A 16,704-nucleotide genomic window follows, 5' to 3' on the forward strand; every position below is an offset into this window, starting at 1 on the left:
CGACTTTACCTTGGTCTGCCGCCCAAAACTCTAAATAAGTTTCACGTGATTGGAATGATAAGTTCCTGTATACTTATCACGTGAGGGACAACAATAAAAAACACAATAGCAGGACAAATGGCCCAATTACATAAACTGAATTATCATGATCACTATCAGTTTATAAATGTGAAAAGAATAGAATGATATATATATATATATATATATATATATATATATATATATATATATATATATATATATATATATATATATATATATATATATATATATATATATATATATATATATATATATATATATATATATATATATATATATATATATATATATATATATATATATATATATATATATATATATATATATATATATATATATATATATATATATATCATTCTATTCTTTTCACATTATATATATATATATATCCTCCAGGAAGTAACATTCAAATTAAACAATACATTGTATCAACGATAAGTAGTGGTGAGGGTGAGAGGGATGGAGTGAAAATCGTTTTTGCTAGACGAGCTTGCTGCGATTATTTTACTTCATCAGATAATGAATGCTCTATCCGATTTAAAAATTAACCAAACGCGTATCAAATGACGAACCGCGCGTTCAGAACTTGTCAGGTGTCGGTTACGATTAGAGGTTGATATTAATACTTAATACGACTTTAATGCGACTTCTAATTTCACAAAAGACTGAAGTCGATTGATTTCGGCTCAATATAGAGTATAATTCATCCCAGTTTCGAAACTGAAAAGTTACATACGCAGGGACACTCTCATGGCAACGTATAAGCGGCGTTGATAAATCATGTTTGACGGAATTCGGACAGGAGTGGTGGTGTGCAACGGACATCTGTCGTTTGGCCAAAAATAATTCAATCCATCGCCGTTTGCCGTTATTTCCCACGCTAATACGCTTGAAAATACAACATATCATCATTATTTCATTTTATGAAAATCAAAACTTCATCGGAGACCATTTTTTACGGACACAAAAGGCCATTGTCCAGTGACCGCATGCCGGAAATAACGCTCATGACAAAGCTTAGATGTGCCATCACCTTTGGCCTCACTATATCAACTAGTTGGTTATACCACGTCATCTTTAGAGCAAAATCCGGCTCGAAGAATCTGGCGTTTTCGTTTTTAAAACATACAGGATATGCAGCTATACGAATTGAACATGATGATTGTGAACCTAAGTGATAGGGAATTTTGAAGCTATCTCAAGTATGTTTTGTGTGTAAAAGCAGGCACAGGGAGATGATGACTCGAGTTATCTGCTGTTTGCATTATTATGAATGGACATAATAAACAACAATCTCTGTTTACTTATACATATGCCTTTATGTGCATAGTACCTATAGTAGAATGTCAAGTCGGTGACCTTCGCAAATATGTGAGATTATGACGTAAGAAGGTCCCGTGCACCTTTGAAACGATTCTATATAGATCTTAGAACTTAATTTCATTACAAATGATTGTCCGTAGTTGACAAAAACAGCAGATACCCTATAAGTTCATTTTACGATGTTTTATTGTTTTGCTGTGCGGCGATGGAATGGAATTTGCATTGAATCCAGGCGGGGATTACGTGAAGGTATTATAAACATCACGACCCCGCCAAAATCGTGAACTCCTAAAAGTACACTGAACTATTTGGCTCGATTGTATAACCATGCACATTGCCCGCTGTACTTTTATATAATAATTGCATCGGTTAGTGATTTCACATAATGTTTGTCTGGCCGGCTGAAATAAAACATGCGAACTTCGGCCACTTTCAGGTCGCTTGTCTGAAATTCGCGGTGCGCGCTAGTACTGCATAGGGCACTTCGGCAGATAGATTGAAATGTACTTTAACTAAAATATTGCGTAATCGCCATGTTAATAGGACATCGAATCATATTCATATTGCATAACACCACATATTTATTGGCAAGAGCCCCCATAACGCACACAAACATATTCAGTTATCTAAACAAATATTTACGCTAACGATGGCTCGATGGTTAAATCCAAGTCAGTTTTCTTCGAAAATCTACGTCGCGTCAATCTCCGAGTAATATTAAACCATGGCGAGATGAAAATTGACGAAAGTCTTCGAAAAGTTCACTTGAAGTCCTTGCAATTCTGATGACAAAATATAAATTACTAACATTTCTATTCTATTGTTACGAAAATACATGTCTCGCTTGCGTAGGTATACAAGTCACATTTTATCCATGTCGATATAAACTTTCAACAGTAGCTTTGGAGGCGAAAATACAAAGGTGACATCGATGCCACAGATGATCAAAGTCAGTAATAAGAACGCCTTTGGATCTGTTTGCTGTCGGCTGAATCACAATACCCTGAAGCGCGTTTTCCCTTTTATTTCATTTTATGTACATCCTTGGAGAGAAACATCTCATATTATTTGAACGATGGATCTCTAGTTTCAATATATTTATGACAGGTTAATACACTTCAGAGTTGATCGAAAATATTTTTGATGACAAAAACTACACAATCGATATCGCTGTATTATGATCATTATTTATTGATGATGAAGAGAAAAGAATCTCTGACCAGAAATGCGGAAATGTTTCTTTAATCATCGAAATGATATCTCTTATCAAGTTACACGGGTTTCTGGCGAACTTAGGGCGTTCACGTCGTAAATTAACATATTCTTCAGTTTTCGAAGCCTCATAATTTCGACGAAATTTTCATTTTTCACATTTCAGTAATTTTCAGGGTTTCTTTTGCGACGAGACATTTTCGAAACACGCAACAAGGGCGGGTAGATTTCGTTATGAAAAGCGAGGTGCTTGAAGTATTTCCGATGCGTTCTAAATTCACGGTAGAACGGATGATGGAAACCCAATTTTATTCCGCCTCCGTGGTTTTCATCGAGACGAAGAAGCAACGTAAGTAATATAAATGACAACAGACACGTGGATAGAGGATAAATTTCTTTTTTCATGCTTTTTCGTTGTTGTAAGACCTTTTGCGGTGTTCGTTCAGTGCAGCTAATGCAGTGTCTACTTCGTGTTGAGTTTTCGTTGTCGTCATTTTCAAATAAATGAACTCCAGGTGAAGGGTCTTATAAGATTTTCATGCGTAAAGTTTCAAGTTGTTTTAAATATTGTTTTCTTGCGGACGAGAAAAGACGAAACGTATATCTGCTACGAATCAATTACGAAATAACTTGAAATGACACTTTATATTTCATCCCTCTTCAAAAACATTAGGTTTTGTTTTAGGGGGGTATTGCCTTAATCGATTTTCTTATAAGATTCAAATTTCCGAATTGAATATGGTTAACAATTTCTATCTTGACAGAAATCAATTTTGAAATATCGTAACCGAAATGGGCCTGTGTGAATGTACTTTTATTATCGTGTCGACTGGACCAGCACCGATGGAATGATGTATTTGACGAGATTGCGTGAAATACAGGAAGTTGTCCCCTTTCGTCTGCGGTCTTTCAAATCCAGGCACAATGAACCACAAACATTTAATTCGAACAATTAACAAGGCCGATCTCGATGGCAAATGCTGGTCAGTTTACTTGCCCAGGGCATTTCCGACGCATGAAAGGAATTTAAGTTGACCACAAAAGAAAAGAAGTTGTGTCATTAATTCAGCTTATTCACGAAGCACATAATCCATGTCTAATTCAAATCCCATAGATCACCGTGTGCCTGGACGTCTGACAATGGTCATGACCCGACAGTCATGACAGGATATCGCACGATGCATCGCCAATGACGAGGATATTGCATAAGCATTTCGACGATAGTCAAATATGATCCGATGCACCAGATGGTCAAGTTCACCTTCGCATCCGAACCAGCTGGAGCTATGATTGCCTCATTATTACTTAACGTATATGCATAATATATAATACATATATTCCAAGCTGTTCGAAAAATGACCCCAGTGTGAACTCAATCTAATATACACGATAGTTACGCTATGCAGCGCGTAATCGCGATGACCGGACAATATCCTTGTTGAAAAAGCTTATCAGTATTATTTATGATGTTTCCAATAGCTAGCTATTCAAAACATTTTATACCAGATAAACGAAGGCAATTCAAAATGACCGTCCTACTTACAAACGCATTATGTAGTACATATAAGTTTTTATTCATTTACATTTTGCATGGTACAGCTTCACACAAGCAAGCATTGATAACAATCCGTTTTAACGGATACCATTGAAAATCGACATAACATGCAACAAAACTTAACGCACCCATAAAAAACACTAGACTTTGCGCCTACGATACGAGTTACGATACATCGATAGTAGAACCATGGACACTAAAACGAATTATTGGGAATTTCTAATAACCGTGACCTCGCGGATTTTTACCTATACATTCAATATTTAAGATGTCCGACCTGCTATATGTATGTAGAGGCCACGAGCAATTATCTCAACTGAGATGATTGAGATAATTGCTCGTAGGTAGAGGCTAGACAGAGCGAACTCTAGCGTTGAGCACAATTACTCGCAAGCTACCCGAAACGCCACTACAATTCATTGTCAATTAAAAGACATGAAAATTCATTCATTTCAATAAGCCATAAAATTTAGGTAATCAACAAAATAAAACGCCAATTTACACAATTACGTAATTGTAATTTTGAAACGGCAATATTGACGAAGTGCACATCCACTCCTGCTTCTTATCTTTGTTTCAGAAACTCCTTGAGGGGAATCTTTTTAATTGATACTTGGGAAATATCTGATTTCTAGTTGGTCTTGGAGATGGACTGATGTAAGTTTAAGACCTTGGATAATTGTTGCTATTTTGATGCAATTTTTATTAATTTCGAGCGGCTACGTTTTATTTGGAATCATTTGCACGTCCTGAATCTGGAATCAGGCGATTTGTTTTGGATATCTGAGCAAGTTTTTTTTGAAACAGAAAGAAGCCAACAAAGTCCTGACAATTTCTCTGACTTGGATTTGTTTAATATTTTTGTTTAATAATTGAGGACCTGCTGGATCACACTTGAAGTCAGAACTGCCATTTTGTACCCTGCAGTGCGTTTCTTATAGAGGTTCTGAAGGATTGAACATAAAATTAGGCGTTATACATGTACTTTTTAAACCGATCGAATATATTGTTAAACCGTAAAACTGGGTCCTGGCTGACAATTCGAGATTTATTGATCGACGAATGGTTTCGGCAATAATTTGAAAAAATAACTCCGGCCTTTTCGACTGATGACCATCGCTAGATTCGACGATCAGACGCTGAATCATCGCGGCCAAGTTGCGGTTTCTTTAAGTTCCACAAAGATTAATGGAATTTGACTTTTCCAAGTATTTACCGTTACGCGGGACTTTTTTGCCCTTGTGCGTTGTTTATGATTATAGATAATGCTTGTAGTGTGAGAAGTACATGTAGTTAAGTATTGAACTATACCTTTCTACGCTTGAAATTTTGTCATATAACAGTAATGAGCAGGGCGGATCCAGGGGCTAATTCTGAAGAACTGTTCACATCTCAAAAAGGGCACGTCGTCCAAAAAGGCAATATTAGGCAACTTTCGCACCGAGGGGCTTATCAAAAACGTACACCCCCAACTGTATTATATGGTGACAATTTCTGTAACTAATTTGTCACGTCCAAAAAGGCAATAATATCCAGCGTACATCCTCTCTGAAATATACCGATATTTTGTTTGTTGACAAAATGAAAAAGGCCCTCAATAAATTTAAACTTGTGCAAGTCTAACAAGACCCCCTACATCCAGCCCTCAAGCCTGGATTAATATGTATCCTAGGATCCTCGATCCTGTCCAAGGATGCACATTGGATTGCGAGATAGGATATCAATACGAGGGAATCCTTTTCTTCGGGTAGTATTAAGCTTCGTTGAAAATCGGTAGGAATCTTTTTCACATGCAACCTGGTAACTAGTATAAGGTGACATAACTAGATGGCGAAACATCCCTTTCATACAAATGAAGAAAAAATACACGTTTCATATGAGCTGAAAAAAATATACAACTGATAGACTACACGGTATTACGATCGTCTCGTAAATTCAGACATACCTAAAAAAATATGTTCTCCGAGACACTACGTATTTTTGCCTGTTTTTGTAAGCGCACATGCTTTATGTATAATTCCATTGATTTACATAATTTGAAAAAAAACTATTTGGAGTGGCAATTGTAACAGAGAAAACTACAAACATATACTGATATCCTTTTACCTTGAGAGATATCGGTATTTTTGCGTAGGTGACATATTTTTGATTGGAGAAATGTCAAGACTCTAAATATCATTTTTGAAGTTGTCCGGGTAGATGTCCTACTTTTAACACCATGACATTGAAATCTATAAATCGATCATAGTTTTAAAGTGGGCCTATTACTGGACAAGTATAGCACTAGTAAAAATATGTCTCGGACCCATTTGTTTTGGCTGAAAATGAAATAACTGATTATTTGACACAAATTCCGTTTAAAAGGCGTCTCCTTACAATCATATTTACCCACGCTCACTTCAGCTGAAGATCAATACCCGATTATTGGACACAAATCTATTTACAAAACTTTACAAAGACATCTGAATTGACGTATAAAAAACTGAAGGATATTGAGGCAAACATGGTCATAGCGATTTTCGTGGGCACAAGAGGTCAAGTTATGTGATAAGACAGAACACGTAGTCAGCCCCTAGATATACCATTCAATCTCAATGTAAAGTGGTCGGGAGTATGATTAAAATGCATTATAAGATAATTTTCATTTCATATTGTGTCATAGATAGCACGGGCAATGAAAGAGTCTGCAGTACTGGTTGAGTTAGACTGTGGTAATATGAGGGAACAATCATCAAAATTAATATTGCCAGTATCATATTCATAACAATTATCAAATCTCTGGAATGAAAACTAATATGAATGCGAGAGCCAGCCGAGGTAACGTCTCGAGTGGGCTAAAAAACATAATACATGTATGCGCAAGTTTATACAATGATACAAGCTCATATATACATGTACCTATTGTTAAATAGAACAATGGTCAAACAGATTCATGAGAACTCGGCCATATATCATATAACATCAAGTGTTAAATCCAATTACTTAATTTTCATCAGAACAGAAGCTCGAACTTCAGTGTTTTGAAACAATGCACGAACTAACTGTCTTACTTCGGATGGACTACATTCATTAGCTAACGGACCTTTGCCATCAGCCCAGCGATCTGTTACTTCTACAAGCCCTGAATCTAAAAGAGCAATAATTTCCTTAAATTTCATCCATTTAGGTGCATATTTTTGTAAAGATGCCATGGCCTCTGCTTGGTCTTTTTCCGTTGTTTGAAAGAATGAAGGGGCTTTTCCTGAGATGTTGTTCAAGAGGCTGAACAGTTGTGAGGCATCATCGGCAGAAATATCTTCGAGGCTTGTCAAACTTGAAATAATGTGAACGATCACGGAGTTCAATAATATTGCTGAAAAATATTTCAAATTGTAGAATTTATAACCATTAAATCCTGATAAATAAATTTCGAGAATTTGAGTACTATGAGTTTTTATTTTGGTTAGAAAGTAATAAACTACTCTATTGGTCTCAACAATTCATTCTATTCGAGATTTTAGGTTATGTATTTCAACAGTAGATGGAAACACTGTCTGTGACATACCCATTGATTTTCTGTACATCTTCTCAGGAAGAACGGGTTGCCAGACTTTCTGCAAATGGCTGAGTTGAAACAAAACCTGTTTGATAGCACGTTCACAGTCTTCATAATTCATATCCGAGGCATTTACAAAACCTGTCAATAGAAAGTAATTCATCTACATCAGAACTATCTGGTTTCTCCAATTGTAGTAGTTTTCACCAAAAATGAGAGTAACTTGACATCAAAAATAGTAACTCAATTGAAAATGAATAATAAGTTATTCTGATTTTGAGAGTACTTTAATATTTTAAAGAGTAGTCTTAAAGAGTAGATACTTCTATGAAATTGGGTCTGCTACAACCAACATTCTTTTTGGCAATATCTTAGGATTTGGGAAAAGGTACTATAAGTCAAATCCACAAACCTTGAGCAGCTTGGAGATATTCAAACATCTGATTCCGTTGTCGCGTCATCTGGGCCTGGAAATAATCAACCCCGAGCTGGCGAATCTTCGGAACAAAATCAACAAATGTTGGATTGCAATCTTGCAATAACTTTGGTAATTTAGTAGCGAACTGATGTCCGAGAACGGTCAAATGATGAGCGATGTACATACAGTTGTTATGATGAAGTGCTGGAAAGACAAAATCATTCCTATAAAACACTATGAAAATTTTGATATCATGAAATACAATTATCAATTTAGTAGGTGCTCAAGTCACATCTGATCAACTGGCCCCAGTTTTATAGACTGGTATTAACTTTTACGTAGGGGCTTAGCCAAGTGAAAATAAATTGAGTTAGCCCATGGGTTAAATTTGATACCAGTCAGTCAGTTTGGAATCTCATGTAGTAATCCTTGCCTTAATTGGACATGGCTAACTCAGCCTTTTGACTAACTCGGACAAAAACAAAATAATTTTTCTGACTTCCTTATGTATTATTGTATATTGATATGTAAGACCATACCAACTACCATATCCAGCTTCTGCTATGTTGCTGTTTTTTCTATAGAGATACCTGCGCTTTCGAATCAAAACTTACCCGACTGTTGCGGCAATGTTTCGAGACTCTGTTTATGAAAAGCAGGAACAACACAGCAGTACATATCGAACATATTTCGAACAGAATAAAATAGCTGAATAGCACAGTTTTCAGTGCACCCTGCGCAAGCTTCATGGAGGGTAGAGTAAGCCAATTGCATCAGTTCCTGAACCCAATCACTGAAATAGAAAATACATGTACTTTGTAAATCACGATTCCTGTTATTTTCATTAGTCTCATTTCAGTGATTGTTTACCTAATATAAAACTCTGGTAATTTAAATAAACATGTACTAAGTGTGGAATTTGAAGTGCAATTTTCATCCACATTTTTCGCTTTCTTTGCCTTGCTTGAATTCAATTCTACAGAACTACCAACGATATTACAGTCCGTTTCAGAAACTTTTATCATATTATGAATCTCCGATGACATTAATGAACGCGCTTTTTCTAACAGTTCCTGGCATTTTTTGTTAGCGAATAATACGTTTACATTGTTCACATAATCCGTTAATGTCGAGCATTCTTCACTGATAATTCCCATTTTTCGTAAACCATCTTCGAATTCAACAGTCAATTTCACAACAGCTTCATACCCTGGTAAATCTTCACTGCTGCTGGGAATCGATGAACTTAAACAGTCTGCGATCAACGAATCGAGAAGTTGTCGACTCAGCAAATCTCCGAAAACTTTAATGGCTGAATGACGTTCATTTGCACCAGATGGTATACAAGAGAATATATTCTTGTTGATAAATTTCAAAATTTCTCCAATTTTAGCAAATGCGTCTGCAGGTTTAGAGGCATCCTTATCTTTCGACGTAGAATGCTCCGTGGCAAGGACTGCTAAATCGGATTTCTCTGACGCTGTTACATTACTCTGATTACAATTCAAAACTGGTTGAATCATGTGCATCATGACGCGATCTGCGAATACTTTCATTTTTGCCGTCAAGATGTTCACGATAGACATTCCTTGCAATACACTTCCGATCATTTTTCTCGAATCGGCGCTATTACGAACATTCAATGTTGTAATGCGTTCACCTTCGATTACTTGAGGTATAATCCACGAAACACATTCATTCCAAGCTTCTCCAAGATCGTACGGCAGTTTTTCTTTCTGCACGATATACTCTGTCTTTAAAGCCTTCAATATAGTGATTTCGTTTTGTCCTGTCTGCTCTGAACCGATGAGAACTTTGTTAGTTTTTTCTAAATACTCGGCAGCTACGACAAATTCTTTGCTTTTCAGAGCTCTATTCGTCATCTGTAGAGCATCGTGTACCTGAACTAGTTTATCGAGAACTTCTAAAATGCCATTGGATTCTTGGAGGCGACTCGACAAATTTTGAAACTCACTTGTTGACATGTTCAACTGCATTTGAATCTGGAATTAAAAATTCAATGATGCACTGCATAGAAAATAAATCTCAAGGTACACAAAAGAGCCTAAAAGAAAGAAGTAAATACAATAGTTACCTCTTTTTCAATCCTATCGGTAAGTGTTTGCATATCTTCAGAAATAGATTTCACTTGATTGGAAAGTTCCAAAGTTGCTGTTAGATTCGGAATGAAGTCATCGTATTGACTGCGTAAAGACTCGTACACTTCATATTTCACATCTGCTATTTGATTAGCGAGTTTTTCAACTTTTTCATTGATATCTTCTTTTTCAGCTTTACCTTCAGATGAAATAGGAATGAAATGATTATAGAACATTGCGAATAAATAGCGTATAGAATATGGATTAATAAGTGTCTTGTCTTATCAAGGAACAGCAAATGAATTACTGGGATACAACTGAATAGGCCTATAACCATATCTATTCAGGACCAATTTAGTAGTTAGTAATTACCTGCAGATGCAAGCACTTCTTGAATGAAGAACGAAGGAGCTCCTCCTTCTGACATCTTGAACTGCTGAAAATGTAATGATAGTCAAATATTTTCCATTTTTTCAAGTACAGTAATGAAAGGCAGGCGTGTTGGAAGCAATTTTTCAATGATTCGTGTGATTAAACGAAAGATTTTCCAGGCAGGGACTGGGGTGGGCTGGCTGTAAGTGTAGTGTAACTAACAGTAACACTAAGTCGAACAGGACTTGTCACTTTTTTGACAATAATAACATTACGGCTGCAGCATCATTGACCCGCACTACAAATCGTCAATACACTAGGATTGGGATTGGAATAATGATGATAGCTGGTCGTTTGAATACTGAATTTACGTGAGATGGATGGATCTGATATTGTTGTCAACAAATTGAATTGATTTGAAACTGTGCACACAACTCAACAGTTTCGACCAGGGTGGTGTAGCGGCCATTATGAAAGTACAGATAAATGCTGTTTGTACATTGTTGCAAATGATATAAAACTTATAGGTCCAGTTTATTTACATTTTCACTAGAATGTCTTCAATTATCAGTGAAACTAATACAATTTCTTATTTGCTACTGCCACGTAAAATGGCCAATGTCACACACTGAATCGACCGTATCGGTGTCGAATCCCGATTAATACTGGCGCCAAGCAAATGGTATTTTTTTTTCAAATAATTTTGTAAGCTTCTCAACTGGTGTTCCTTGATATAATCTAACGTCTTTTTAAAGAATACACATTTGGCTGAATCGTATCAGTTTTATACAATATTGAAGCCTAATAGGCCTAAAGCTGATTACCTAACATAAGGTTCGAATCCTACGATATTTAAAGAAACGACTGTGCGACACGTTTACAAAACATTAAACATTTTCATGGGAGTCGTGCTACTCTAAAGCGAAATCCCAACTAATGATATATAGAATTACATTTTGACATCCTGTCCGTCCTCATTGTCGTTCGTGATCTTGACATGCAAAAAATATTATGTACAGGCGGTCCTGCTAATTTAGGGGTGAAAAATTCTGAGGGTCACTCGCGCTGCCATAGGCTGGAACCAGCATCGGCACGGGCTGCTGCAATCAAAGTCATTTTGGTTGGCGACTTAAGGCTTTTTGTGGATTGAGTTGAAAACGCACGTGTTCTTTTTCCCGAAGGATAGTCAGGAAGATCTTGGTCACAGTGTCCAATACAGGTAAAAAATTGTCCAGATCTGCAATTCGCCGCGGAAATGACCGCGTCAACGATGCTACGGTAATGGCAGACATCTGTGATCAATGAATATAATTTATCTAAAAAGGATGGATGGATGCAGGCGGATTGTAGGGCCGTTTGTTGGGCGCGGTCACGAATAGTGTTTCGAACCCAACCGTTCTGACAACTAGAGCGAGACTGGTCTCGTTCTGGATACCCGGTGCGCAGAGCCGGAACGCCTCAGCCAATCAGCGTCGAGTATTCCTTGTTGCGGGCGAAGATGGAGAAGAAGGTTCCGAATATCAAATTTTTTTCGACCAAGTCGCCATCAATCCTCTTGGGAAAAAGTCATAACTCAAATCAAAACGCATTAGATCGAATAACATAGAAATAAGGACGCGACTGATGATAAATGTAAGTTTGGATTGCATCGGGAAACAATTTTTGAAGCGGATTCAGAATGGCGCTCCGAAAAGTTGTCGTCGAGTCGTTTTGAAACAATGGCGATTCGCGGCTTATTGAGTGGCAAAAAGAAACAACTATCCTAGAAATATACAATATATAAATCGATTGAATAATTTGAAACGATTATTACGCGACCTTATGTTACACATTTACGGGTGTTTTGAAAATATTTCCCGTGATTTATGATCGATTTGAAATTGTAAAATACGATTTTTTTCATGGCTCGCCGTATTTCTCGGATTTGACCTCTGACCTCCTAGCGATACTTTTTCACTTAAAAAGCGCTTCCAGCTCGACACAATGGACAAAATGTTATCGCTTGAGATTTTTTTCGCGGTACTTTCTTATGTTATATATTCATCACTACTGTTGGTCACGGATGGTTCTATTTGATATAGGCCTACGCGGGCTACAGACTGTATTATCTCGCTCTTTCTATCTAATTCATCTATTATTGCAGTTGAATTAACTTGTGTGCAAACAAAAGCTTCACAGATGACTGGAGGTTGGTGGGTGCAGACTCTTCATGAATTGACCTTAATGAATCAGAGCAGAACCACCGCCAAACAATATCAACTGTCTCTAGCGTCCTGAATCACTGCAGCTCATCCAGACTCACTTCACTGATGCAGCATTTTTAGGCCTACTCCGCGATGATGGGAACATCCTCCTCAAACATGAATGGACAACAATAATTTGAGGACATTGATGGTGAGTTATCAAGATATCCCTATATCGACGGCCTGAACCCTGAAACCCTTCAAGATGATGTGCAGCCAATACCCTGTCAGCAGCCTGGATCCTGCCCGATCTCAGAGACATTCTACATCCTGCAGTCAGTGAAGACCCTCAGATAATCTACTGCCTGCAGCCTTAAGCCCCACAGATGATCTATAGCGTGGAGCCTGAACTCCCAATGGTGGATCTAGGGGGTTGTCAGTGGGCCTGAACCCCTTCCTTTTCAGTAGAGTGCCCTTTTTGAAAGTATAAGAAGTTTGACCTCCCACTGATGCTCAAGATATCTATGTCCATAGTCCTTTTGTTTGTTTTGTCTGCAGCTGCTCATTTACTATTAATGCTAAGTTTAAATTCTATATGAAATGATAATTTTCATCAGTGTAATCAAAGTTGAAACACATCATCTGTAAAGCAGTAGTAGTTGATTTTGTGCTGTTGATAATAGATTCTTAGATCGTGCCCTCTAAAAAGTCCTGGATCTGCAGCTAAGAATTTTTTCATGACCAAAAAAGGAAGAAAGGAAGAAAATTTTAAAAATCAGTTGTCTTGTCCTACTATATTTGGGCACCCAAAATATTCTTTGGATATGAAGTTTTATGAAAAATCCCTATTGAACATCATATTTTACCTACATGTGATATCCAGATTAGATCTGATTCTGCACTCAGCTCATCTAGATTAAGTGAGGTCTTATGTACCTGCATTAAATTCATGTACATATAATTATTTTCCAAAATGCATGTAAACTGTAATAGAAAATTTAACTACTTTGTATGAGATTGTTTTCATTTTCAGATGAATTCTGGATGGGAAACATGCAATATAGAAAGCTTGAAATCAAGTACTCTGTTACAGCTGATCTTGGATTATGAACTGTCAAATCCTAATCTAGACGTAAGCGTAAGGACAGAATCGGATTGGATGTGGTCAGTGGCATAAGAAGAAAAAAGAATTGCTGATACTATGTGAGTTTGAAATGGAAATAATTGAAATGATGTTGTTTAGAAAATCAGAAAAACTTTCATGAAAAGGTAAGGTTTATCAGATGGTGAGTAGTAAGTTTATTTTTGGATGTTAATAGGGTTTGATATGTCACCAGTATTCATACAGTTAATAGTAAGTTTAGTTATCAAGATAAGATATGATTTCAGCCGTATGTTATAATGTTTGATTGCATTCACTCTTCAATCGACCCTCCATTACCTGACTGAAAATAAAAATGAAACAATAATAGTTCGTGAGTTTAGTGTGACTTGCATAAAAATAAAGAGTTTCAAAACTTCTGACAAAAATTTAAGTGACATCTACTGAAAAATAGATATGCAGTTAGGGTTGAACTGTAGATTCACTAATTATTAGCGCAAACTAATTAATATCTTTATGTTCGGCCCACCTGTAACATTTCCCTTATTGCGATAATGTTAAAGATTTTATACCGATCAGCAATCAGTATTCTTTGAGCTTGTTATGACTCCCCTCTAACTCTACCAGGTGCTGTTATCCATACAAATTTGTCATCTGGGCTGTTATGATATATAGATTTTGACTGAATTTGATAATTATTTCAACTAAACTAGATAATGATAACCGGATATGCTCAGTTAGGCATTCGCCAAGAGAATTCAATGATTAATCACTGAAGAATTGAATTTATAAATATGAAATTATTTTAACACAGGATGAAATTTGATGATTTATTTTGCTGGAAGCAAGGAATGAAACTATATCATGCTATTTTGATTTATTTTATCGTGTAGTGTTTTTGAACCCCAAAACACCAAATCTTAGAACATATCTCATGATCATCTCCCAGAACTCATCTGAATATTGGATTACTATTCTTTATGCAAAATCATGCTTTTTGAGGTAGTTCTCGCGCCATTTTGAGGTATTTCTCGCACCATGTTGAGGTTTTTTAGATATTTCTTGCTGAATTTTGAGGTATTTCTTGCAGTATTTTGAGGTATTTCTTGCAGAATTTTGAGGTATTTCTTGCACTATTTTGAGTATTTTTCCTGCACTATTTTGAAGTATTTGACTATTTATTTTCTTACTATTTTGAGGTATTTCTTATGTTATTTTGAAGGATATCTCATTCTATTGCGAAGTATTTCTCATTCTATTGCGAAGTTTCTCTCAATCTGTTTTGAGGTTCTCCTCATACATTTCTTGCGCTAAATGAGATATTTCTCATGTAATTTCATAGTATTTTGTGTGCTAATCATGAAGGATTGTTCGCTGTAATCTGAGATATATATTTCTTGCACTATTTCTTGATTCCAGCACAGTGCAAGCACCCACACTTCACACATTTGACACAAACTCGTGCCATTTCATGAAATCTCGTGTCCTTTTCAATTTTTGAAAAACTTCTCACAGACTTTTATAAGATAAAAACCTCGCGCCATTTTCTTAGAGGAGATTTCGCGCCATTTTATAAGATGATGAAATCTCAGAGGGCATCAAGACTACACAATACTCAAGGTATGTTATAGGTTTTAGGTGAAGCGGTCTCAAGACTATACAAATACACAACCACAGTAAGCATCCACACTTAACACGTTTGACAAAAACTCGTGCCTTTTTATGAGATGAAGATATCTGGTATCCTTTTGAATTAAAAAAAGAACTCTCGTAGGCTTTTATAAGATAAAACTTTGAGCCAGAGCATGAGAGGAGTTTTCGCGCCATCCATATCAGATGAATAACTGCAGCGTATAAAGACAGTTCTAAAGGTAGGTTATAGGTTTTAGGCCTCAGCCGCTCTAAGACTTCACAAATCAAAATCCACAGTACAATCATTCACACTTCACAACATTGACAAAAATCTCTGCCATTTAATCATATGATGATATCTTGAATTCTTTTGAATTTCGAGGTATTTGGGCTTGCGCTATTTTGAAATTTTCTCATGCTTTATTTTGAAGTATATTTGTCTTGCACTATTTTGAGGTATTTCTCATGCTATTTTGAGGTACTTCTCACGCTGTTTTCAAACATTTCTTGTACTGGATGAGATATCCTTCACCACTATCAGATGAATGGACACAGTGCATTAGACAGCCCAACTTTGTCCCTGCCAAAAAACGTTTTCCTTACGAATTCCACAATTTATGGTGAAAAAGGTCCTCTCACTGCATTCAAACCAATCCTTTCCCTGTTACTACTCGAACACTACTTTCCCTACTTTTTTCCAAGAACTCCAGTCCACATTAGATAAAATGTCCAAAATCATCTGTCATCATGTCAGTGTATATTTCAGATCTCCATATTCTTGTTAGGCTTATAAAGTTCTGGTACTGCCATCTAAGAAGTTGATGTTTATACCTGTGGAATATTCATCATTTTTGAATGGTAAAAGTACCAGAAAATGATAATCGTAGCATATGTAAAACAAGAGTAATCATTCGATGAAAACTAGCACGATTCTATTTGTCCGCACCATTTCATGAGTTGAAACCTCGCGCCATTTTATTAGATGAAGCCACAGTACATCAAGACTACACAATACAAAGGTATGTTACAGGTTTTAGGGGAAGCGGCCTCAAGACTTCACAAATAAAAACCACAGTATAAGCGCCCAAACATCACACATTTGACAAAAACTCGTGCCATTTTGTGAGATGAAGATATCTTTCTTTTTGTAAGATGACGAAAACATGACCGCACAATTTTATGAGTAGAAATCTCGCGCAATTTAATTGGCGATTTGGCCATTTGATATAGA

General features: G+C 36.4%; 1 protein-coding gene across 2 annotated transcripts; it reads right to left on the bottom strand.

Annotated features, from left to right (window-relative positions):
- Positions 1–4,173: 4,173 nt before the first annotated feature.
- On the bottom strand, positions 4,174–11,177 carry LOC141915126 (centromere/kinetochore protein zw10 homolog). 2 transcript variants are annotated; one of them, XM_074806540.1, is made up of 8 exons: positions 11,099–11,177; positions 10,557–10,620; positions 10,181–10,383; positions 8,956–10,088; positions 8,700–8,878; positions 8,080–8,289; positions 7,677–7,808; positions 4,174–7,484 (listed from the first exon to the last, which is right to left on the bottom strand). In XM_074806540.1, exons 2-8 carry the CDS (start codon positions 10,609–10,611, stop codon positions 7,111–7,113), a joined length of 2,286 nt encoding a protein of 761 aa, XP_074662641.1. In that variant the 5' UTR covers positions 10,612–10,620; positions 11,099–11,177; the 3' UTR covers positions 4,174–7,110. The 2 variants fall into 2 exon arrangements, with proteins under 2 accessions (XP_074662641.1, XP_074662640.1); XM_074806539.1 differs by having other exon boundaries at positions 10,557–10,617; positions 11,099–11,147.
- Between the last annotated feature and the right edge of the window lie 5,527 nt (positions 11,178–16,704).

Source organism: Tubulanus polymorphus, chromosome 1, assembly GCF_964204645.1.
Source record: "Tubulanus polymorphus chromosome 1, tnTubPoly1.2, whole genome shotgun sequence".
NCBI lineage: Eukaryota > Metazoa > Nemertea > Palaeonemertea > Tubulaniformes > Tubulanidae > Tubulanus > Tubulanus polymorphus.

What these genes read in the sequence shown, in the direction of transcription:
- LOC141915126 (XM_074806540.1), bottom strand. Translation starts at nt 10,611, where the DNA reads ATGTCAGAAGGAGGAGCTCCTTCGTTCTTCATTCAAGAAGTGCTTGCA. An exon ending in AGAAGTGCTTGCATCTGCAG is followed by an intron (nt 10,384 to 10,556) that starts GTAATTACTAAC and finishes TTTCATCTGAAG; the next exon opens with GTAAAGCTGAAAAAGAAGAT. An exon ending in ATATCTCCAAGCTGCTCAAG is followed by an intron (nt 7,809 to 8,079) that starts GTTTGTGGATTT and finishes TTCTATTGACAG; the next exon opens with GTTTTGTAAATGCCTCGGAT.